This window comes from Misgurnus anguillicaudatus, chromosome 16 (genome assembly GCF_027580225.2).
Source record: "Misgurnus anguillicaudatus chromosome 16, ASM2758022v2, whole genome shotgun sequence".
Lineage (NCBI taxonomy): Eukaryota > Metazoa > Chordata > Actinopteri > Cypriniformes > Cobitidae > Misgurnus > Misgurnus anguillicaudatus.
In genome coordinates, this window is record NC_073352.2 from 5,354,862 (window position 1) to 5,379,990 (window position 25,129).

General features: G+C 39.1%; 1 protein-coding gene across 1 annotated transcript; it reads right to left on the minus strand.

Moving 5' to 3' along the window:
* Window positions 1-2,043: 2,043 nt before the first annotated feature.
* Window positions 2,044-24,683, minus strand: polr1a (RNA polymerase I subunit A). Its single transcript, XM_073854047.1, has 34 exons — window positions 24,504-24,683; window positions 23,812-24,016; window positions 23,570-23,719; window positions 23,354-23,461; window positions 21,835-21,920; window positions 21,650-21,742; window positions 19,953-20,029; window positions 19,768-19,873; window positions 19,245-19,407; window positions 18,989-19,165; window positions 18,784-18,906; window positions 18,411-18,638; window positions 15,869-16,123; window positions 15,555-15,746; window positions 15,183-15,332; window positions 13,115-13,298; window positions 12,959-13,041; window positions 12,624-12,782; window positions 12,440-12,538; window positions 12,195-12,347; window positions 11,981-12,063; window positions 10,968-11,133; window positions 10,664-10,885; window positions 10,341-10,555; window positions 8,423-8,590; window positions 8,192-8,327; window positions 7,883-8,043; window positions 7,668-7,797; window positions 7,156-7,263; window positions 6,804-7,061; window positions 2,780-2,980; window positions 2,576-2,693; window positions 2,327-2,491; window positions 2,044-2,213 (listed from the first exon to the last, which is right to left on the minus strand). The coding sequence occupies exons 1-34, from the start codon at window positions 24,578-24,580 to the stop codon at window positions 2,113-2,115; spliced, it is 5,100 nt and encodes a 1,699-aa protein (XP_073710148.1). The 5' UTR covers window positions 24,581-24,683; the 3' UTR covers window positions 2,044-2,112.
* Between the last annotated feature and the right edge of the window lie 446 nt (window positions 24,684-25,129).

The following is a 25,129-nucleotide window of genomic DNA, read 5'->3' on the forward strand; positions in this document are numbered from 1 at the left end:
TCTTTGTTTCACTTGCAGTAAAAGCACATTTACTATAAGTAATTTATTATAACCTAAATACATTTTTTAAATACATTTTTAGCACATTTTAGTTTATATTCATGCCGTCTCAAAATAGCACAGAGAAGTACACTTAGATGTTCTTAAGATTATCTTAAAAATTAATCACACAATGATTCAGTGACATTGTTTCCCCAACAGGTGACAATCCCATATTAAAGGGGGGGTGCACGATTTTTGAGAAACGCTTTGTAAAAGGGAGTCGTACCAAAAGACACTTGAAGCCAATCAGCAGTAAGGGGCGTGTCTACTAACTGACATCATTGCCTGAGTTGCGTACATGTGGGGCGGGTCTATTAAAAGAAGGTCCAGATTCTACTGGGGAGTGTTTGTTTAGGTGATTTCAAATTGGCTTTCAGAGATCATGCACCCCGCCATTAACCGGAGGAGTCACAAACTTGTGTCAGTATTGTCTGTAACTATGGGGTGACCATTTATAAAAACAGGTAAACAGGTGATGTTTATTAGGTTTTAAGGGATCACCAATTGTTTGTAGTACTTTAACATTTTGTCTGTTTAAGCACATAAAGACGCAAACATGAAATTATTAATGCTTGCTGTTGTTCACGTTTTCAAGTGCAAGGTCCAGTCAAATACAGTGGATCTATTCTAATCCTTATACAGTAAAAAGAAACTTCAAGAATAAAAAAGTGTGTTTTTTTAACATTGCAAACAGTAAAAGAATGACCAATCTACATATACATATACACACATATATATATATATATAAGCCTATACTTTATTGACTTTATTCGGTCCACAGAACAAATATACACACTCTTCCAGCCTATTCTCTTAATAGTTGTTATTAACAGTGTTGGGGAAAGTTATTTTAAAAGTAATGCATTACAATATTAAGTTACTTTCAAAAAAAGTAACTAATTGAGTTACTTTTCATGGAAAGTAATGCTTACGTTACTTTTTAGTTACTTTTTCTTGGCTGAGGCTTGATCTCTTTCAGGCCTTGCAGGTGTTTTTTATGACTGACAAGTTCTGCATTCCGAAATTGCATATTTCATCACAAAAATGTCCAAATCTGACCTGACATCTTAGTTTCTGAATCAAACTGTTCCCACACAAGCGTGTACGCATAGAGTGCATAATGTGACTACGTTTAGTTTAACTACATATACAAGTACATTTTTTTATCGAATTAATTAAACTGAAAAAGTAACTTGCATTACGTTACTTTACATTTAAAAAGTAATGCGGTACTTTACTCGTTACTTCAGAAAATATTATTAAGTAATGCATTACTCCCAACATTGGTTATTAATAATGTAGACTACTGCACTGCCGCATACGTTTCGATTAATGGGAAGTGAAATATTATAAGTTAGTGCATTAAATTTGGGGTGGCCAGTCAGATGACACAACTTTATAGTAATCAAAATTAACAAAGCTTAAAGAACTTGTTGTTATAAATGGTACATTTCTGGAAGTTAAATTGATGATCTTGCACATGATCTACGTGTCTGCTTTGCAAATAATAATAAGAAAAGGTTCCTTGCTGTCAGAATTATTATTTTTTATTTAGGCCTGTAAGCAGATGTGGGTAGGAACGCGCTACATTTACTTTGTTACATTTACTCGAGTAAGATTTTGTAGGCTACTCTTAAGAGTACATTTAAAAGAGGGTACTTTTACTCTTACTTAAGTACATTTTTAACAGAAAATTTGTACTTCGTTACACTGTGCACTGTTCCTTCGTTACTATATTTTAATTTATTACAAAATGTGTATTTTATTTAAAAAATGTTGTCATGTGTTTCTGGGGTATTCGCAAATTAATGACTCATTTGAATTGATTTTTTGCAAAGCAAATGGGCCAAACGTTTTGAATCAAGAAACACGCAGAACAGAAAGATTGTTAGATGACATGGATTTGAATCTACTATATTTATTAACTAAAAGCTGACTATAATATGCAGACATTATTAATAAGGATAATAATAATAATGATGATTATATGTTAGACAGGGAGTCAATAAAAAGATTTATTGATGTCATACACAGTAAATATCACAATTCTGGTCTTATTTCTTCAGTGCATTATTGTAATGGCTGTTTAAGATCAAAGAGGCCCGTTCCTCCTTTGACAACTTTCCCTACAACCAAACAAGCTGACGGAGAACTCAGTTGATCATAAGAACCTGTTAACAAAAACAAAACAAGTAATGAAACATAAATAACAATTATATTACTAACAAAAGACTCCTAAACACCTGCATCATTATGAAGCAAGAGGGGAAAAAAACAACTGTACCCAGCATTGTGGCCTGCTTCAAGAACTTAAAACTGGTCTCAAAGGTCATCTGCTGCAATGGAGAACTGTTGGACTGGATCCCAAACCGGTTAAGAGGCTTGTAAACCCCCTCAAAACACATGTAGTCAGCCACTAGAGAGAGGTGACGCGGGTCGACCTCAATACCTACACAGAGAAACACCAATGAATTACTGTCTGACTTAGTACCAGATGGCTTAAGTTTAACAAAAATACTTTCTGCTTTATTACCATAGACAGCAAACACATCTTTAATTTCCTTTTCAATGACTCTTTGGGCCACCTCAATGCCATATGTGTTGGCCATAGCATGAATCTCATTGGAGTATAATCGATTCAGGTTCAGGATCTGCAAGTATAAAAAAAAAGAATAGCCCTTTAGTAATAGTGATGCTTATCTTGTCTTGTCTTTTTTATTGTCTGTATTGAACTCACATCAGAATATCTGAAGAGCTCCTGCATGTTGATACCCTCCGTGTTCAGCACAAGCTCTTTACTACCTTCTTTGGTAGTGACTTCATTCAGTAAACAGCGCGTGATACCCTTGGTCTCCATGATAACAGAGTTTTGAGCCTGCTTTACCACCACTGATGTGAGGTCAAAGTGCACCTTACTGACGGGAAGAACCATGGTCAGCTGGAAGACAGAACCAACAATGTATTATGAAGGTTACATTGCTCATGCAAATGATTTAGCACAAAGTGAGGAATGTATAACATACCGGTAATCTTTAAATCTAGTACGAATACGGACACCTTCACTTAAGCCTGGAATATACTGCAGGATTTTTGCACTCTTATAAGATCATTACCTTGTCACACTTATCACACGGATCGTTTGAACTTGGGTACGACAAGCATGTAGAGTGAACGATGATGACACGGAGGCTTTAAAGGCTGTGACTAGGGATGTAACGATTAATCGAGCAAATGCGCGTTTTCTCAATGAATGAATTTGAATGAATTACGGTGAAATGCCGCCACATCCAAAAGCCAGAGGGGGCGCTCTCGTGCAGAAACTCCAATTGTGCCACAGAAGAAGTAGCAATACAAACGCTAATCCAGGAAATGTCTAGAAGAATATTTATATCGCCGTTCTTCAGATTGTTTCAGGTATTTTCATGATAATAAAGAATTTTATGAATGATTGTGTTTGACGAGTGTTGCTTTTTAAAATGCACGTTATAAACGACTCACAATGATTTTAGATTGATAAGGACTTCTTACTGACCAAAATGCCATAGTACACGCACAAGCTGCGCATTAAACAGAATCGCAGGCTTGCGATTTTAGACAGGCATTTTTAAAGTAACACACGATTTATCGTTACAGCCCTAGCTTCGACACACTTTAGCGCAATGTCACCAGCATTCACTATAGTGGTAAACAAAGACCGGTACGCAGGTCGTAGCAGCAAACGCACTGTGCGTTGATCATGCTTAATTTCTGACACTGTCAGAAAACGATTGTAGGCTATCTTTGGACGCAAGATCTATGGAGTCTATGGTCACTTACTGCTAAGTGTTTACCATCATTTTTCAAAATATCTTCTTTTGTGTTCATCAGAAAAAAGAAAGCGTATCTGCGCTATTCTCCGAGATGCACTTGACGGCCTTTTGTGCAGCAAATTTTTCTTTTTTCTTTTTTTGGACGACCTTGTTAAGGCGGTAGGGTTTCCCATCTTAGGCGGGCCGCCCGAACTGCAAAGTGCTGCAGGAAACCCTGGGATCACGTTTAAATTAATGCAGCTGTGGGATAACGGGTCGGGAGCCGTTTCCACTGCAAGTGTGCGTGTGTCTGTGACGTTATTGCTTGCGCAACTGGCAACAAAAGGACCGGCACGGAATGTCGTGAGACTGACCAACTGGTTACCAATCCGGCCGATCATGCATAAAATCGGCCAATTCGGTCTCTGGACGTTTGATCGGTGCATCTCTAGAAATCATGCTTGATATGAAAAGGCCTTTGCAGGCCATGCTTTGATATCACCAAAACTTGACTATTGTAATTAGTAACGCATTAATAAATGCAAAAAGTCCAAAACTATGCTGCTGAAATGGGTTTACGTTACATATTACGCCTACCCTGGACTCTTTACACTGGTATAGTTTGCATAAAAATATTAGAGACATGGCTAACTTACAGGATTTTAAAACAATTGTTTTCAATAATCTTTGGTGATATATTTAGTATACATGTTTGCAGTTGTCAACATATGTGTCTTGTGTTGTTTTAAAGGAGCGGTGAATCAAATACTCAATTTTAACTTGATAATTTGTTATATAAGAGGTCTTCATACTTAAATGAACATACTGCAAGTTTCAGAACTGAAAACGTCCGTGCTACTGAAATATAACAGTTTTTGGCACCAAGCCAGTATAACAAGCCAGTGTGTAATTCAGAGAAATATGACGTCAAAGTAGAATTGAAACACCTCCCCATAGCCAAATACAACCACCACTTTTGTAGCCCCGCCCACAGCATCGCGTGACACACGTGTCTCAACAATAAGTAAACATGTCTTTAAAGATTGCCAAATGTAACCAAAATGACTTTTAAATACATTTTTTCTGAGAGACTTTTATTTTGAGGCGGTTATATGAAGTAACCATGGAAACGCATTTTCGGTTGTGGAAGGAAGAACACAGATGCTGGATAACCGAGGCTCAACATTAGGAATGCGTGGTAGAGGTCTTCACGGGTCCACTTAGATCCGAAAACCCGAGGTCCGACCCGAGACCCGATCGGGTTCCGGTCTAAAATTTTCACATCTGCCTCGGACACGGGTCAGGTACAATAATAGCGCCATCGGGTCTCGGGTAATTTAAAAATGAATGTTTTTTCTGAACGGACCCGAGAAGACCCGAACTCTCTCGCCTGTGTGCGTCAATGTCCTTTTCAAACCTCTCATCTGTTTGCCAAGAGCGCTTGCGACATTGTGTGGTTGTCGGAAGGTTCATTTTTGTTGAGACAAACATGTCAGTCAATTATAAATGTACATTTTAGCGGTTACGTTGGTGTCGTCGTCAGATAACAAAGTAAAACGAATGGAGCAGCTCGCCAAATTGGTTGCAAGGCCACCGGAGTTTCTTTCTGTCTGACTGCTGCGCGTGGGTCTGCAGAATGCGTGCAGTGCCGTTTACATTCGGTTCCAGTCGGGTTAAATATTTTTTTCACTAGTTCGGGTCGGACTCGGGTCTAATTTTCTCGGGTTTGTGTCGGGTCAGGTCTTTGTTTAAAATATTTTTATTTATGCACGTCGGGTTCGGGTATGACGTGATTTGGGTCATTTCGGGTCAGGTAAATTTTTTTGGACCCGAAAAGACCTCTAATGCGTGGATAAAGTTTGCTTTTGAAGAATTTCCAGCTCGCGTTTGTTAACTTTGTGTACACGGATTCATTTGTAAAGAAGTCGATGCTGGATTTGCAGAGAGACTGTGATTAAAAACACCACTAATATTGGATCTGACAAAAATGACACAGTAGTATACACAGTAAGTTTATTTAAGTTACTGCGTTTCACTATTGCTTTGTTAGAAGAGATCGCTTGATATGTCCTGTTGTAACATCCGTGTCTAAACACGTATGTTTGACTGTTTTAATGTACTAAAAACATAAAACGATTAATAAAGGTACAACACTTAACAATACGACTGTAATTTAACGGTAGAAATATACAAAGTTATTGATAAAGAAGGATTTATCAGCCGCAGTTTAGATTCTGATGCCCGCTTACTGTGTTGTATACGGTAATTTGCGTTTGAAAGGTCAAACACCCAACAAAGCTTTTTAATCATATAACTGTGGTATGTAACGTTACGTGTATGTCAGAGCAACCTCACAAGCACAATAGAAATATGCAAAGTCATTGATAAGGATTTATCAGCCGCAGTTTAGATTCTGATGCGCGCTAACTGTGTTGTATATGGTAATTTAGTCACGTCGAGTTTAAATTTTTGTTTCTACTTTACTATACGTATTGTCATTTATGTGTATCATCTTTAGCACCCAGAATCTTTTGTGGCTCAAACATATTTGTGTTCGGCTGCTACTTTTATCACATTAATGTTTTTAAAACATTTCCCCACATGTAATGACGGGAATGAAGCTGTCCAATCATACCAGTGGGCGTTTACGTCCAGGTCTTCAGTGCGGCCCGCCCCTTCAAACGAACCATTTCTCCAGACAGCCACTAATCCATGTTACAAAATAGCCTATTACTTATTGCTTTTGATGTTTTTGAATGTAAGTAGACAAGTAGACATCAGACAACAGTATAGAACAATAAAATCGACAAATTCACCGCCCCTTTAATTGTGCTATACTGCCATTATTTTGCCCAATATCAGCGCAATATTAATATACACAAACAGAGCCCCAACTGCCTCAGTTATGACAATAATATCATACTGATATTTAGGATATCTCTATGTTCACTAGCTCACTATTGATGTCCATACCTCACACCATAGTCCATCTGTGGTGTCATATTTGTAGTCCTCAATGGCAGAGCCTAACTGTAGTACGGTGTTGATTCGCATTGATTCTTGGTTACACTCTTTTATCTGTTCAGCGTCACCAGTACTCGGTGGCGGGCTTTCACCGGACCCTTCCTCAAGAAGCTCTGAAGACCCCGCCTCTTCCTGTCTGTCATCAGCCTGTTCATCATCACTGCCGCCACCGCCCTCCTCCTCCTCTTCCTCACTTTCATAGTCCACCTGGTCAAAAAAACACCCATTTATTTCTTTTGTGAATCTTTCTTTTAAGTCATAATAACCTCACAAGCATAAGTGCTGCCGTAGATTCTCATACCTCTTCTTCTTGTTTCTCTTTCCTCCTGGTATCTGTTGCATCAGCGTCTCCCTCGTTCGCCTCATCGTCCACAACCCGATTGTCTTCTGCAACCTCATCAGCATCATCCTGAAGAGAAATCAACACACTGCTGGTGTTACTAATGTACAGTCTGACATCACAGCACACATGCAGCGGGGTTTGCAGTGTTTCCCACAGGATTTTGAGGAGACTGTGGTGGTGATGACGTCACACGCTAATAAGCATATATGTGACGTCGTCATGTCGTGTTTGCGTTTGATCTAGTGTTGGCACCTGAAATATGTTTCACTTCTACTCTTTGATCTGTATCTGTATTTGATCTATATTATATATCAAATTATATTTTAAGCTGAATTAAGCTGTTTTAAAAAGTGAAATAAAAATGTAAATGGGAATCATGAAAATTCTATTTGTGGGGGCCAGTGTTGATTCTGTGGTGGGCCACCACAAATAAATCAATGTATGGGAAATACTGGGGTTTGACATCGTACCTCTCCGCCCGCTGAGCCGGTCGCATCTCGATCATGATCTCTCGCCGTGGCCTTGCGTGTGACCACGGCACTGAGAGATGAGAGTTTAGTGTTGAGCTTCTTAATGGCTTCTAACAACAGACGAAAGAATCTGCAAAACACAAATAAGCCATTGTGATTCCTGGAAAAACGTATAAAGTAGAGATTAATGAACGACTGAATGGATTTGTGTGTACTTTTGCTCCATGTAATTGAGGATCTGTTGAGGGGTGAGCAGCTTGTCTTGCTGGTATCTCTCAGGGGGCAGAAAGTGGAAAGTGAGTTTAAAGACTCTTGACTTTTGCCTTTTTTTGCCCTCCATGCGTAAAGTTTCCGTCACGTCCACCTTGTGAAGCACCTATACACAGATCACAATAGTTTTTATCTGTGACCCTGTCTGTAAAATCCAGGCTAACGTCTCAATCTAATTTTGAGATTAGTGGCATCAACTTATGATTGTAGCCACAGGATATTGTCATAAATAATCATTAAAAGGTTGTGCTCACCTCAGCCAAACAAACCCGGGCTAACTTCTTCCGGAGTGTCTTAACACGCTTCATGGCTTTCTTGCTCGTCAGAACGGGAATGCTCATCATGGGTGTTTTGATGTTGGAACTGGCAATCATGAGGATCTCTCGTAATCTGTAAAAGATGATGTGCCATTTCATTGGCATGAGTGCAATGGTACACAGAAAGAGTTCATGCCTAATATAATCTGTATGCGAGTGAAACCGGACCTGGGAATACCCAGGGTGACGTTCATCTCTCCTCTGCCAGCAAAGTGGAATGTGTTGAGGGTCATTTGTGTGGACGGCTCTCCGATGCTTTGAGCGGCCAGCAGACCGACAGCTTCCCCGGGATCACACAGAGCTCGCTGCCACTTCAGCTGCAGGAGAACCTTCAGTCTGTTTAACACAGAAACACACATGAAAAAAAAACACTTAAAGATTGACCAATAAAACAACTTTCAACACAGAAATCTGAAAGGCTATTAATGAAAAACACTTACAAAAAAACTAAATTACATTTTTGGTTAAAGAACTTGTCCTTTAACTAACATTATAGATGGACTTGATGGCAAAAATGAACTCATAACTCACTCATGCGTAAATATGGACCCTGTGTTCTTTATACTATATGTTGATTATTTTTTAATCGATTAATCGGGCGATTTTTTTTTTTTTAATCGACTAATTGGATAAACATAAATATTACTCAATTCGATTTTTCACTTATAGCTAAATAAGGCAGTAAATTAGGGTATTCACGTGTAGAAGTGTACTTTTAAAAGTGCAAAAGCCACAAACTACTACAGAGGTTTACTAAAATAAACTTTTTGATTTTGATATTGTAAGCCTTAAAAAAAAAGTTTGTGCAGCTTTTAAATAGTAAAACATCTTTTAATGTCTAAACATAAACAAATAAAACAAATTGAGTCTTCAGGAATGTGCCGGTGAGGATATTTTGCCACAGATTAATAAACTCATTTTAATCTTCAACTTTAGACCATGATGAGAATTAAAGCAACACTATGTAGTTTTTTTACCTTTAAATAATGTCACTAAAATTATTTTAGTGATAGAACAACTTTTAACTGAACAAATTGTACTGTTGCTGCAACCTGAGCAGCCTCCTAGCTGCTACAAGCACACTCTGAAAGTGGCGGCCCCTCCCCCTGCCTGCAGAAGAGTGTCTGATACCAGGCACTGTTGCGCTTTTCAACCACATGGGGGAGCTGTAAGTCATTTTTACATGGAAACTACATAATGTTGCTTTAACATTATTCATTATTAACAAAATAAATAAGCCATTATGATATAAAACTGATACACGTGTTGGTGTTACAGTAATAAAAAGCTGGATTCCCTCCTTACTTTAAAACGGCTGCTTAATTTGTGGTCCGAAATTAAAGAATGAAAATAAACCTTTATTAACCAAAGTTTGTTGGCACTTTTGTTCTGTCATTGTCTTGTCAGAGTTGCCAGATCCACAAACAAAACCAGCCCAATGGCCATTCAAGGGCACACTCACACTATCCAAATCAAACCGTGCTCGGGCGCGTTTGACCCCCAAAGCCTGGTTCGTTTGACTGGTGTGATCGCTAATCGCACCAGAGCACGTTTCAAAAGGAGAGACGTCCATTGCGCTACCGCTCACCTTCATCTGCCTTTGTTTAAACCTTGTGATGCGTGCAGCAGGGTTACGTGAATGTCTACGCTGCACACGCGACAGATCAATTTAACAATAGGATGCGAGAGGGCTGCTTGTTATCGCACACCAAACAACTCTAATAAAAAAAACCTTAACATTAAGTTTAAGTAGACTTTACATTACGATGGGTTCCAGTGGTAAGAAAGCTTTGCTTCCTGCTTTGATCAAAACAATCACATCCTAATGACGAAAGCACGCCCGGGCTCGGATCGATAAAAGTACAGTGTGAGTGCTTCTGGGGGAGTAGGGACGGGAGACAATTGCGCTGGGGCATGGTTTGGATAATGTGAGTGCGTCCTTAGACCAAAAGCATCCCAATGACTAAAACCAACAACTAATGAACCAAATCCTTCAATCTCTATCCCACAGAAAACATCAGCGAGTTTTATTATCGATTTTATCAATTAGCACTAATGTTAATGGTCAAAGATCAATGATTCTTACCTATCCGTGTCAATGACATCAGGTGATGTTTGAAATTCGTCCTTTACATCAAACTGATTCATATAGGACTCGACAATGGCGTCAAACGTCTCGGATACTGAACCGAAGCAGATGTCCGGCCGATGAAGACCCAAACACGGGTCTGGACAACGGGAGGATTTCTTTAAATACTTCATACGATTAGACTCGTCCAGATCTCCCCACCGCTCCAAAAGCTACAACAAATTCATCAAATCATTATTATCTGTGCATTTACAGGTTTTGTTGATAAATATTTTATGTAAAAATGTGCATGACAAAAACTACAAAATGCTTTGCCATACCTGTAATGTGGCTGCATCTCTCCCATTGGTCAATGTCTGGCTCGTTGTTTCAGCTTTCATCTTGCCCAGTTTCTTCTGTGAGTAAAGCAGGAACGCCCCATCTCTGGGTGAAACGCGCTCATGTTTGGCTTTCCATCTCTTTATGGCCTTAAAATGGTTATACGCAGCCTGCGGGTCCATTTTAGCCAAAACTTCATCCAAACACTTTGACTTCCTGATGACCTGAAAAACAACAATTCCTTGTGTAATAAATGTGGATGGTTTACCGATGTGTCTGTGTGTACAAGTCACCGAGCGTCTGTACCTCATAGTTGTCTTTGATGAAACTGAACTGTCGCGGCTGTAAAAACTGAGTCTTGGGAATATCCAGTCCATCCTCTCCGTAAAGAAACTGGACCACACTTCCATCACTGTCTCTCACGGTCAGATCATACTGTACTACCAGACCCTCCAGATGTTTAATCACACACCTAAAATAAACCAAATCATCTCAGTTTGACAAAATAACATGCCTGCAAGTGTCAAAATATAATTATAAAACGGGCAGTTCTGATTCTTCATTCTGATTGGTTGAAACGCGTTCTAAGCCGTGATAAAATACCCCGGTAAACCCACGGTCAAACCACATTACAGAAGTATCACTGCGCCAATGTTGCTGCCTACTGATTTATGAAAATAAACACCATAGTCACCATAGTCATATTTTTAATTTGTCTACAATTGCACAATTATGGCGATATCCAGATAAATGTCAATAAATATTGTTGAGTCATCTCGTCAATAAAGAGAAAACGTTCCCTGAGGAGTTTCTACCTCACATTCATATTTCCGCTATCCACTGGGTGGCGATCTTACCCAACTTAAACACTGACGCATTCACTCAACACTGAAAACACAGAAGTTTTGATCAGGCTCTGAATCTGATCTCTTACAAAAGTTATTCACAAAAATTGAATTATCTCTGCTTTTAGCTGAAAATTTGAGAGGTGCTAGGATTTTGAGGAACTACTTTGTTAGGCGGAAGAGTAATATTTGTACTACAACCTATTATTGTTTTATTTTATGAAATCCTGCTATGCATATGAAGTAACCGTTTTATAAAAGCAATAAGCCCCGCAAAGCAGTGGGGTTACAGTGCATTTTATAACAGCTAAGGGGGTTTTAGGCTCTCCGCTTTGCGTCGTGCCTAACAACGCCCCTTAACTGTTATAAAATGCACTGGTAACCCACTGCTTCTTGGGGCTTATTGCTTTAATCAAACATCCAAAAGTAGCTCATAGGATTTCTGAAACTAAACTCTGGAGACATAAATTTCACCTCTGAAGATAACCAGATCGACTGGTCTTGACAGCCGTGTCCACAAGACCTTCGCGACCAGCCATGCAATGGAAAAAAAACTCCTGAAGATAATAAATAAAAGTTTTTTTTAGGATAAATAAAAAACTTTATTTATTTATTTGACCGTTTTAAAATGTATAAAATATTATTAGGGGCTAAAAATATACAGATGTTATAACTTTATCAAACTCACAGGAGGTTTGATGCCCGTCAGAAATCTGCCGGTGACGAATCCGCCCGAGCGTGGCTGAGGTTCGTAGGGCTGAAAACAGGGCAGCGATTTCCCAGAAGGCATCAGTGGTGGCCGTCGGCCCTCCAGCTCGATCTGACCCAACAAACAGGAGATCTGCGCATGCACAAAGACACACAACATGATCACATCGCTACACAAGTATAGTAACAGATACACAACAGCATGTGGCCAAAATCAAAGATCACCTGCATGGTGTTAACAGTTGAACCCTTTGCTCCTGACTGCACCATAAGCTGCAGGTTGTTTTCAGGAAAGGAGCGGTGGAGACCCAGCGGCATGCACACCTGACAATGACAACACCACTGTTAAAACTAAAACGTGAAACTGAATAATAATAATAATAGCAATCTTTGTAGATGAGGTTTGCACCTTGTTGATGTTGTTGTTCACTTGATTGGCCTCCTCTTTGAACTTCAGGTCCACCATGTTGAAATCTCTCTGGTCTGGGTTGAGATGAGCATCTTGCCAGCGTTCCCTGGCTTCATCCTCCGCAGCAGACGCAGACAGGTTAAAGGCAGCCTTAAGAGCCTGTTACAAAATATAAGCAATATAAATCACATCCATAACATTGTTACGGTCTCAAAAATGTGCATACAAAAATTAAAATAAATATTAAATGGTTTTTAAACCAATTTGTTGGTTTCTAATTTTCTATTATAATAGAAAAAACATGAGTATAAGACTGATTTTTTTTATGTCTTTACCTTGGAGCCACATGTCACTGATTCTTTAATTATTTTTCTTCGTTGTTTGTTGGCTCTTTCTTTCACTAAAATGTCCTCCACGCCTGTCAGAAATAAAATGAAATGAGTAAAATCTCAGTCGTTTCAGATCAGTTGATATTGACTGTGTGACTTTACCTAAGGTGAAACCGCGGTACAGCTGCAGGTAGGCAGTAAAGAGTCGTGCCAGACAGCTGAGCAGTTTCCCGCTGGTTTCTCCACCGTACAGCTCGTAGCAGCAGTGTACCAGACCGTAAGCAGAGCTGCCATAGTGCGCTTTATCCAACACACCAATCAGAAGCTCACCCTGACGAATGAGCACCTGATAAACACAATACAAATCATTACAAGACGATTCTTTCAATGAACTCAATTATATGAAGGTCCACACAATAAAGTCAATCAATAAAAAATAAGGGGTTTTGGTTGACGTGCCTTTCATGGAGACAGCATGGCCATACTTGGCGCTCACTCAATTGGTTAGACTAATCTGATGAGTAGACATCCTAACTGGGTGATTCTCACGAAACATTGAAACACCACGGCACTAATGATTTTAGCTTTAAAATGTGTAATATAGTAACATTAAAAAGCATCAGAATTAACACAATACTGTGTTCTACCTTGCACAATGTATGATTTCAACATAAGAATTTATAATTGGAAATTGTATCTCATTTTCTGCTGAAATTCTCATTACCGCAATGTGTCCGGCTGTGTTTGAACATGCGTTATGTTGTAATTTAATCAAATTAACACAAAAATATTAAGAAAAAAAATAAATGGATGTTTTGCTAGACTACTTTAAATGACAGAAAAAATATTTACTGAATATTCATGTATAATAATAATGAAGAAAAATTAGGAAAATGATGTGTCCATGCCTGATGTTCTCATCCTCCGCAACACTTTTTGAGAACAGTTTAAGCACATATACAGAATTTTAATAAAGTTTGATTTTGAGTGACCAAGCACATGGACCAGTTACTTCAAGATGACTACCAGGTAAGATCATTTTTTTACAGTTAATTTGAAATATTGTCTTGTCAGAATGCTAACACGACATTTTGATTATCATTAACGCAACAGATGCTTATTAAATGTTAATTTAATTCATAGAAGCATAATACTTTGATTTTAAATGCATGTGCAGAATCTCCAAATTATGTCCTTTCAGGTTTGTCATGTCATTTTGAAAATATGTCAGTGTTAATGTTTTCTGACTGTTGCGGTAATGAGATTTTTTAGGACTCATTTTTTTAATTATGTTACAAAAAGTGTTAAATGATAAGTAAAAGTTTTTAAATTAATGTTCCCATTTACTCCAGACTTTGTTTTTCAATGTCTGGTGGGAAAAAAAGTAAATTTAAGCAATTTTACATTTTCATGCTTGACATTTTTAAAACCAAGTTTTCGTGAGAATCACCCAACTATGTTTATTTGATTACTAATCTCCTTTTATTTTTTAATAATAAGTTGACAGTTTTCATGGCATCTGTCTGTATACTTCATTTTAACTTTGGTATGTGTTTACAATGTGGGAAACTTAAATTATACAAAATTTTGAACGAAAAACAAAAACAATTTCTATGCTATAGATGAAAGTCTTTTAGGAGATTTTAATATGAAAACTAATCAAGATACTTTTTTGTAGATTAGTACAATACATTTACACATTTGCCAGACACTTTTATCAAAAGGGACATCCATTATAAAGTATACCTTCTAGGGTTGTGCCAATAAGACAATACTATTGTCTATTGATGATATAGTCAAACATATGGCAGATAGCAGACCCTCATGATGATAGTTGGCATGTTTGCCCATAATAGTTTAAAAATGTAATTATAATTATCATCATAGTTTCACATTAAGATGCGCATTGCGTGCTTTTCCTTGCATGAGAGGGCGTGTCCCCACTTTGCACAAGAGTCCTGCATTTCCATTGCAGATTTGCACAAAAGACTTGTGAAATGACGGCATTTCCATTAATCAATGATATGTAACTGAAACATAGTTTTTCCTGTCACAAAGTGTCATTCCAAACATTACGTCGCCTGATGTTAGTAGGTTTACTAACATTACATCCACCGTACTAGACATTAATTTTAAACAAAGGAGTATGTGTAACACTTTTGATGACTTTCTAAAACCATGTACATAGAAAAACACCTTGTAACAACAAGGTTTGTTACTCTTAAGTCACCTGAGATTCACACATAACTTCCGGCTTGTATCCAGGAACAGATCTGGGAGGTTCCTTCACCCAGGCTTTACTGGGAATCTTTGCCTTTCCCGTCAGGTTCAATGGAATGCAGTTTTCAGGAATGACATTCAGCAAAAGGGTCGACACAACCTTCAGACAACAAAAAAAAACCCCATCAAAATATCAGCTTTTGGTCATGTTCCCCATTTATTTTTGGGCCTCTTTATTAGACAGGAAATCATTTAGGAAAATGGGAATAGGAGATGTTGCAGGCTGGGCTCAAATCATGTCATCTGCTTAATCTACACAGCGTAACACTCTGGTTTCTTTAATATCAATCAATAGCAGATAGGAAACGTGCGGGAATGTTACCTGTTTGCCCGTCCAGAGTGTTACGGGTTTAATGAGTGCGGGAGGAAGGAGCTTCACTCGCCCGATCTTGTCTGTCAGACCTCTGTAGACCAGCGCAGTGTACTGATCCCGTGTGAAAAAACATCCACGGATAGTCATGTTGGTGCCGGACACCATGTGATCCTGAATCAGACCAGCCAACGGCTTCCCGTCCTATAGAAGATGCAGAGACCAGAAAATGTACTCTGCACAATGTCTCGCCAATCAAGACTTGCATACTGAAAAGAGTTTTATTTTGACATAAACAAAAGAAAATCAACTTGATGAGGACTCACTTTTGGCACTAAATACTGCTGATCTGTGCTCACTAGTGTGTAAGCCTCCGCTCTGCCCAGTTCACTCTGAGGGAAATGAGCGTTCATCTCGTCACCGTCAAAGTCGGCATTGTAGGCTTTACAGTTAGCGTAATGTAACCTGAGCACTTTCTCTCCCGGCAAGATCCGAGCGCAATGGGCCTGAATGGACGGTCTGTGGAGAGTTGGCTGACGGTTCAACAACAACACGTCTCCATTCTTGATGTGACGATTAACCTAAGAAAGAGGAACACAAGAAACAACACCTGTCACCTGACATAACAAAATAAAAGCCAATCACTGCAAATTAAACAAGATATTTGACCAACGAGGTTTCACTTTTTTTGTGCTGAAGTACCCACAGTATGAGGCTGTTTACACTTCAAGATGTGTTTTCATTGATCGGATCAAGTGGACGAGAGAGACACATTACGTTTAAACCTGGTATTTTATTCTGTCTCTTTTGTCCACATATATTTTGTGCGAGACTTGGAGGTCCCTCGGGACTAGTGCCTGCTGGGACTTGTAGTGCAATGCTGTGAAATCCGAATTTAAGCGGGCCAATATCATAAAAACTTATATCATTGCGCGGGTCAATGTGTTTTATATGATTGCTGTGAAGTACTTTTAAAGCACCTTTATTTAAGTGAGTGAGTGTCCCACAAACTTTGGGGTGGGCCTCCAAAAATATGTCATCCCTGTCTATAACAATACACAAAGCACGTGAAACAATGCTAAAATGAAATATGGTTAGAAAGATTTCATTTTGATAAATGGAAACCTAAAATTCCATGATATTCCATGACTTGGATGAAAAATATACATTTCTATGGCTTTCAATGTCTGGAATAGAGTAGACCTTTGAAAATTCCATGATATTCCAGAAATTCCAAGACCTGCCGGAAGAGGCAGCAAGCGCGAGTGATTTACATGTTAAGTCTTCTGTTAAGTGGTAAGCACAAATGGCACGGCACGAATGGCCCGTTTCGCACGAATTGAGCATTGTCACGTGATCTGTGCGAGTTGAAACATCTAAACTTTGGCAGATTAACCAATCAGGAGCTTGCTCTAGCAGTGACGTGATTACAGGAAGCGAGCAGAGGCAGAAAAACAAAACAAGAATTCAGGACAATCATCATCGCTACATGAGACGACATCGTACTTTTACAGGAATTAAACGGATGTTGTTTGGAAGAAAGTGAGTGAGGAGGTTGAACAATCTGGTAAGTTTACTCAATTTGAGCTATATAAGCCCCTCCCATTAGGGTTGCCGCGGTGACGTAATTTTCCCACCGGTTAATCAGCGCCTCACAAACACAGTGATACCGGTGTCACCGTGTGGGAGGGGCTTATAAATGCGCATGCAGACTTTTGCTGCGTCCGAAACAGCCTACTACTTACTATATAGTACGCGAAAAGCAGTAGGCGAGGCGAGTAGTATGTCCGAATACAGAGTATTCGAAAAACAGTATGCGAAAAGTACCCGGATGACCTACTACTTCCGGATAGATTTTGCAGTGTGCATACGATGGACGCTTCACTATCCCATGATGCCCCGGGAGAGGAGTTATCCAACGAAGAAGACGAGGTATGCGGTTGTTTTCGCGCTGAAATGACATGACGTAATGACGATGTATATCACGTGATGTAGCAACATGGCGGATGTAGTACGTCCGAATCTCATTCATACTACCAGGATTCATACTATACAGTACCTACTGTTTTAACGCTAAGTAAGTAGGTACTTCATCTAATTCAGTACCTACTATACAGTATGCGGTTTCGGACGCAGCCTTTCACTTTTGAATTACGCAACTGTTTAAATGCAGTGCTTGCGTACGCTACGTTAAATTGCGTATGAATTTGCGTGCAATGCGAGTCCAACAGCTGATTTAATTAAGTGCTTGAGTCAATGTGCGCAGGTAATTCTCAAAGAACCAGCCAGTCACAAGCAGAGCAACCGGCTACTTCTCCATAAAGCGCTGCTTGAATGATGGGTTTATTATTTTTCTTGATGATAAACACAACAACAAAACGATCTCGCTTATATTAAACATCATATATGTATATTATAAAAAAAACGAGTAAGCACGCAGCTTCTGCCTTCGTCTGGTCAGTCAGCTTGCCTCGCAAACTCTGACAGGAATAAATGAAATCTGACACCTGCTGCTTTGTGACGTGAAGCGCGTTCAGCTCCGCTTAATTCAGGCACCAGACACATTCAGTTTGCTCTCTCTAACGAAACTAAATGATTAAATTACACGAAAATATCAAAACGACGGTGAAAGACGGTGTCGCGGTGGGCAAGTGATCTAACCGGTGAGAGGCTGAAGCACCGGTTATCACCGTTTCACCGACTATCGCGGCAAGCCTACCTCCCATGATACTAATTTACGTGTGAATGTTTCGAATGACTAGAATTTCAAATAGCGCGTTTTTGCACGATGCTGGTGGTGATTAACAGCTCACAGGCCAGAAACTCTGTGTGAACTTGAATATAAGATCAAAGTTTTGAGTCACTCACAATCTTCATGGGGATCTTGTGTTGTCCAGTGCTGGGTGTCAGGAGTTGTTTAGCTACGGCTTCTCTTTGGGTCAGATTGGTACTGCTGAGGATTGTTCGGGAGCCGTCCTCATTAATGACCATAGAGGCTCCGGGGTGAACGTTGGGTCCGTTCAGAACAGCCTGCCTGAGTTCCTTCACGTTCCACGGTGTCACCGGCTGTGGGTATGTCAGTTTGGTAGCAAACACCTGGAGGATTCAAATCACAGCACTATTTCATTATCACATACAAAACTATCATTTCTAACTTCACTTCTAACGTGCTTCTGACTCTAACCTCCATTCAAATAAATCGCATAACTTGCACTGATGTAAATAAAATCATAATTTTCACCATTGGTATTCCAATCTCATTGGTGCCGATGTACATGTCAGGACAAATGACGGATCGAGCGGCGTAATCCACACGCTTCCCCATCATGTGTTTCCTGAACAGACCGTCTTTCTTCTCCAAGAGCTGAGAGAGAAACATGCAAAGCACGCTTACAACATTTACTCACGATTATACAAAAGCTCACCAGAATCTGTCTGAAACCTACCTGACGGACACCGGGAAACTTCTCTGTCATCAGTTTGTCCATATCGCTGTCAAAAACAATGTTGACGTGGGTCTGTAGACGGATCCAGATGTTGTAGAGCTTGTCTGTTAGAGTCTGTCCTTGAATGTCTGATAAGAAGGACTGATCTATCTGACTGATCTCTGTAGTCTCACTGGACTGAAGAAAAATAACACCATACATTACTTTTACAAATAACAATAGTAACACACATATACACAACATATACACAACTGACCTGCTCCAGCTCTGTCTGCGTGCCTTCAATTTCTTTGGTCTTCTCAGCAGCGATCAGTGCCAACAACTTTTGAATGATTAAATTATCCTTCAATACTGCCTGCATGTTCACAGTCTGACCGTTGGTAAACATCTGATCTCCTAAACGATTAACGGGCCTGTACCTAAACAACGGGACACAAAACAGTCCGTTTTTATAAAGAAAAACACTTGATTATCATTTCATCTTAGGATGCGTGAGTGATTGTTTTAAAGGAACAGTATGTAAGAAATTTATATCAATGAATCATAAAATGGCCCTGATATGTCACTAGACATTAAGAAATTATTTTCATTTCAAATACTTATATCACTGACAAAAGTGGTACAGGCATGATATTGTCATTTAAAAAGTGCAGTTACAGCCCTCAACTGATGTTTATGTTGACATTTTGTGTATTGGCCACCAGTTGTGTGATTGCAGTACCAGTTTTAGCCACAATCCTACATACTGTTCCTTTAAGCTACACATGTGATGAACTCACTTGCAAGGAGGAACAACAAGCAGGTCTAAGAAGAAAACTTCAGAGTTGAAGCCCTTCTCTGAGCTGCTCATGTCAAATCCTGAAAACAGATGCCTTAGGAAAAAACCTGAAAGAAAACAAAAATTAAGAAAAACAAAATTATTCATGCACATGAATCTATCGGGAAGACTTAATCTGTAACTTACCTTCCTTCTCCCAGAGTTTGATGACATGCTCTCGAGCTAAACTTGGAGTCAAATATCCACGTTTGGCCGCTGGCACATCATCTGAAAACAACAAACACAAGCTGATAAATCAGTCGAAATATGTAAAAAATTTATTCTCAACTTCATAAAAACCTGCAAATTTAAAGGCAGATATTTTGAAAACTGTTAAAGAAACAAATCTGCGGCACTATTTACTTCCATAGCAGGGTTTCCCGCAACACTTTGCAGTTCGGGTGGCCCGCCTAAGCTGGAAAACCCTACCACCTTAACTAGGTCATCCATTTGCTGCACAAAAGGCCATCAAGTGCATCTCGGAGAATAGTGCGGACGTGCTTCACACCGCGAGCGGCAAGCGAGCAACATGGCCGAAATGAGATAAAGACGTGCTGCATCATGTCTGGAGGATAGCCAGTTGATAAAACGCGTGTCCGTGAGAACTGTAAGTGGACTTATGTTTTGGGTTTATTTAAGCCTGTTATTGTATTAGTCTATAGTGCTGGCAAATTTAAAGTAAGTTAGCTGGTGATTTTGTTGTTTGAGCAACCTGCTAGCTAGCTTGCACGTGCCTGTTGATTAGATATAATTGTTGAGCGCCCTTGCTCAAGTGCATCTCGGAGAATAGCCCCTTTGATTGCCACGCCCCCCGGCCCCAAGTACCACCTTAACTACAAATTTTCTGCGGGAAACCCTGCATAGTATTTATTTTCCCTACTATGGAAGTGAATGGTGCCCTAGATCAGCTTAGGTACAAAGATTCTTCAAAATAATTTCATTTGTGTTCAGCAAAACAAAAAAATGTATACTTGTTTGAAACAACTTGAGGGTGAGTAAATGATGACTAAAATTTTATTTTTCTGTGAACTATCCCTTTAACTCCATCACTACAGCATGACTTCCATTACAGGTTTGCATGAAAGTTTAGCAATATTTTCTTAATGTCAGTAAAAAAAAAAACTATATTATACGACATTACGTATTGTGCAGCCACCTCACTAGCCATTATTTTAATTCGAATGAGACGCAAACATGTTATCAACCATGTTATCAGCCCCAACCCTTCAATTGGGAGCGGCCATGTATGAGGTGATTCTGATAAGTTATAGTTTGCAATTTCACACAATCACTTTACACAGGTCAGGTATCCTGTAAATGCAAAAAAACTCTTTCTATTGCAGCTTTGCAATATAAACTTCTATAGGGGGTTTTGCGAAACCGACATGTTTCCATTGGCCGTATTTTCAATCTGCGCAATTTATAGCATACTAGAAAGGCAGCATATGAAAGAGTTTTTTTAAAGGCGCTCCATGCGAATCTGTGCGACGTCACTTTTTGTTGATGTTTGAATTGTTTTCAAACAAACGGAGCTAACTCCTCCCCCTCCCTTCCATGCTTTCATGAATGCGCCCAACCCACACCCCCAAATCCTCCTTCTTGTCGTTTATTGGCTGGAACACTTTGTTTTGTTTCTGTTTTTAGGTTTGGCCACTGTGTTGTTATTGCCGTTTGTGGAGCCTGGGCTGTCTACAGAGATCGCTTTTTTACAGTTTGATCAGCGGTCAGGTAGCAAGTAGATAGTGAGGAGATGTTTGCTGTATGTAACAAAAAATGTTTTATGGTCTTAAACACCTGAATTCGCTTAGAGCACCTTTAAATGGATAAAAAAGTGAAATCTAAACTCATCGTCCTTTCCTTCTGAATCTTTATTTGTAGATGAATGTGTGACGATCAGTTTACTGTTATGTTCTCTGCGCACGTGCGCTCGGCTGGCTCTGAATCAGACAAACGTGCACATGATCAGGACTGAACTCTCTTCTAAAGCCTCAAGTTAGTTAAAAATAACAGAAAGATGAGTTGTGCTCACTTGCAGTTCAGGCATTTTTTAGGGATCATGTGTATTCTCCAGAAACTGTTGATGAGACTGCCTTTCTTTTCACAGACATGTTTGATCTGAAAGAAAAAAAGATGTTGTCATCGCTGATCCAGAACAAACTATATGTTTTTAACTGCAAGGTCTAAAAAACAACATTACAAAGACACTAATAAATAGTTTGCTGTTTTAATGCAGTTACATGTTCAATGCATACTGATCACTTACTAGCCTTTAAAGGGCACTTATAATGCACATTTTTACAAGATGTAATATAAGTTTCAGGTGTGCCCAGAATGTGTCTGTAAAGTTTCAGCCCACTGATCATTTACTATAACCAGGGTTTCTGCAGGGTTTAGTCAGTCAAATTTAAGACTTTTTAAGACCTTTTTATGACCATTATGATTTAAAATTATGACCTACACGAATAACGAAAAATAACATTAAAATTCCTTTCAAAAGTCTTTATATTTTTTTTAACTTTCATTAAAATTAGTAACAAGTTTATTAGTAAAGGTTCCATTTTCTTAAGAATAACAAATTGAAGGCTCGCTTTTCTTAAGCATCAAGAACACAGGAATAATACTTAACAATTGTAAATTAAAAATTATTTTAAAGTAACAACTCAGTTAGTGCTTGTCTACATTTTTCTCAGTTCGTCCCCTTTAATGGTTATCTCCTCCTCAACTTTTTTCAGCTTAGCCAATTTTTCCTTGCTTGCCCGTCTGAGGGCGTTTGATTTTGAAAGGAGCTGGGCCATCTTTGACGGGTTTCTGAAGTACTTCCTCGAGAGTTCGCGCGGGACAGCGGGTTTCTGAAGTACTTTCGACAAGTCTGTTTGCTGCACTGCTGCATGGACCTTGTAGTCCTGGAATCCCACCCAGATTCCTCAGACAGAACTACAACAGGCAAATCGAGTGAATGCCGCCGCCAGCGCATTTTTGTGGGGAAAGGCAACGATGAATGAACTAGTATATAAATTTAAGACGTGGCTAAATATAATTTATGACCTTGTATGGAAAATCCGGATGTTTTTATGACTTTTTATGGCCTAAAATTTTCATTATTAAATTTAAGACGTTTTATGACTTTTTATGACTCCGCGGAAACCCTGTATAACATGTCCAAAATGCCCCTATTTGGGTGGGAGCAAAAATGCGCTGTTTTTGTGTCTGTACCTTTAAATGCAAATGAGCTACTGCTCCTCACTCCCTTACCAAAAGAGACAGTGAGCGCGTTCGATTAAAATACATCTGATTCCTGCGAATACAGTCTGAGACAAAATAATCTCTCTAATGAGATACAGTGGACAGCTCGCTGAGGGTGGAAACTGTGGTAATATTTATTAGCTTTGGGCGGAGCTTTATCAGTGTGATGTCACATTAACAAGAGACTCAAAACGGCACTTTTATGTGAAACACCTTGTAAAAGTGGATGTTGCATAATAGGTGGCCTTTAAATTTAATGTATGTAAATAAATAAATAAAAAGAAAATGTTATATGGCAGACTTACAGGTGAAGTTTGCTGATTGTTTTCATTGGCTTTGAGGATGGGAGTAATAAACTCATTCAGAGCTTCTTGGATTTGTACTCCAGATGGTTGAGTGTTGGCCTCCACAAACTTTAACAAAAAGAGAAAAACATACAACAATATAAAATGCTTATATTTCATGAACGAATGATGTCTCTTTAAACAATATATAGCCATGTACCATTGTTAAAATCTCACCTGATTGAGAAAATTCTCAAGTTCATAAACCTCCTTCATGGCACCCACGTCCAAGAGCTTCAGCTGGCACAGCAGTAAATGAACGGCTGCTCTCGGACATGTCAACATGTGGCACGACAGGCACGAACCCCGGATGAGCAAATATAATTTCTGAGAAAGACACAATGACGTCTATTCAGCACCAAATCACAATCACGAAAAACAGGGATGAGACCCGAGATGATGATGATGTATGAACTCACATCAAAAAACAGAGGGTTGTAGACGGGCAGGGGCAGATCTATGTTACCAAAGTGTCCAGGACAGCTGTTAAAGTCCTGCATGCAGGTTGAGCAGATCTCTTTGTTGTCAGCCGGACCCAGCGCCAGATCATACAACCCGTTTGCTGCCGCATTACCCACATTATCCAAAAGCTGGGCATTGGTGATGCTTTTCACACTCAGTTTCCTATGGCACAAACACCATGTTATGATGGTATGTCAGGCTGTCACATCATTATTGGGGTAAGGTACTGAAGGGTAAACTGAATGTGACCCTTCTACCTTTACTCCCTGTTTTATGGTTCATAATAGTTTGACTGCCTTAAATGTCATTACATTTTCATAAAACATTCATTTTATAAGACAAATTAGTTTTATGAATAATTCAAATACATATATTCTGTTAAAAGTACATTTTGCTTTGGATAGCATCACCTTTCATTCACTAGCCACATGTTTTATATCCATCCATACACAGCAGGCTCCCCTTGTGTGACAACTTGCCCCATGCAATGTGACAACATAAGGGGGAAGATGTCACAAAGGGTCAAATGTTATCTTTTGGATATCTTTCCTGGGCAACAACAGTGACAATATCCTGACAACAACACACAACTGAACTCTAGCTAGCTGTTTAGCTCTGTAGGTTAAGAGTTACGAAAGTGCATCTTTACCTTATTTCATCAGAGGACAACATGCCAAACGACAAGCCCTCTAATCGCCTCCATGGTGTTTCTTTTGAAAACTGCATTTTCTATATAAAACATAGAAACTACAGTAAAAACTTCTCTACAGTGCCCATGTGCGTCATGTAGACCCGTAACACGTGGGTAACTTCGTGCACTCACTGGGAGAACGGGCGAAACCATTAACAAGGTTGTGGGTTAACTTAAGCGAAATATTTACTATACGAAAAGCAGAAAGATTTTCATGAGAAACAATTGCAGATATATTTTATATACAAGCAAAACACTGTAATGTATTATTATTTAACGACGGACGTATAAAAGTTCATAAACATTTGTTGAGAATGGAAGCGTCCAACCACAGAAATAAACAGGTCGAGAATTGTAATATGCCTTTAACAGTGATGCGGTGGGCGGGGCTTCTGAGACGTTTCAAGTACGATATGCCCATTAATAATTGACCTTTTTGTCTCTTTTTAAAGCTATCAAAAGATATCCTTGAAGTTATAGATGGTCATTATTTAGGTTATTCATAACGCTGTCCAAATTATAGTTAAAACTGTTTTTAAAACAGCGCAAAGACAGATTTGGTCATGTGATGGCTGTTACTTTTC

What these genes read in the sequence shown, in the direction of transcription:
- polr1a (XM_073854047.1), bottom strand. Translation starts at nt 24,580, where the DNA reads ATGCAGTTTTCAAAAGAAACACCATGGAGGCGATTAGAGGGCTTGTCG. An exon ending in TCATCAAAGACAACTATGAG is followed by an intron (nt 10,886 to 10,967) that starts GTACAGACGCTC and finishes GTTGTTTTTCAG; the next exon opens with GTCATCAGGAAGTCAAAGTG. An exon ending in GTCACCCTGGGTATTCCCAG is followed by an intron (nt 8,328 to 8,422) that starts GTCCGGTTTCAC and finishes CATCTTTTACAG; the next exon opens with ATTACGAGAGATCCTCATGA.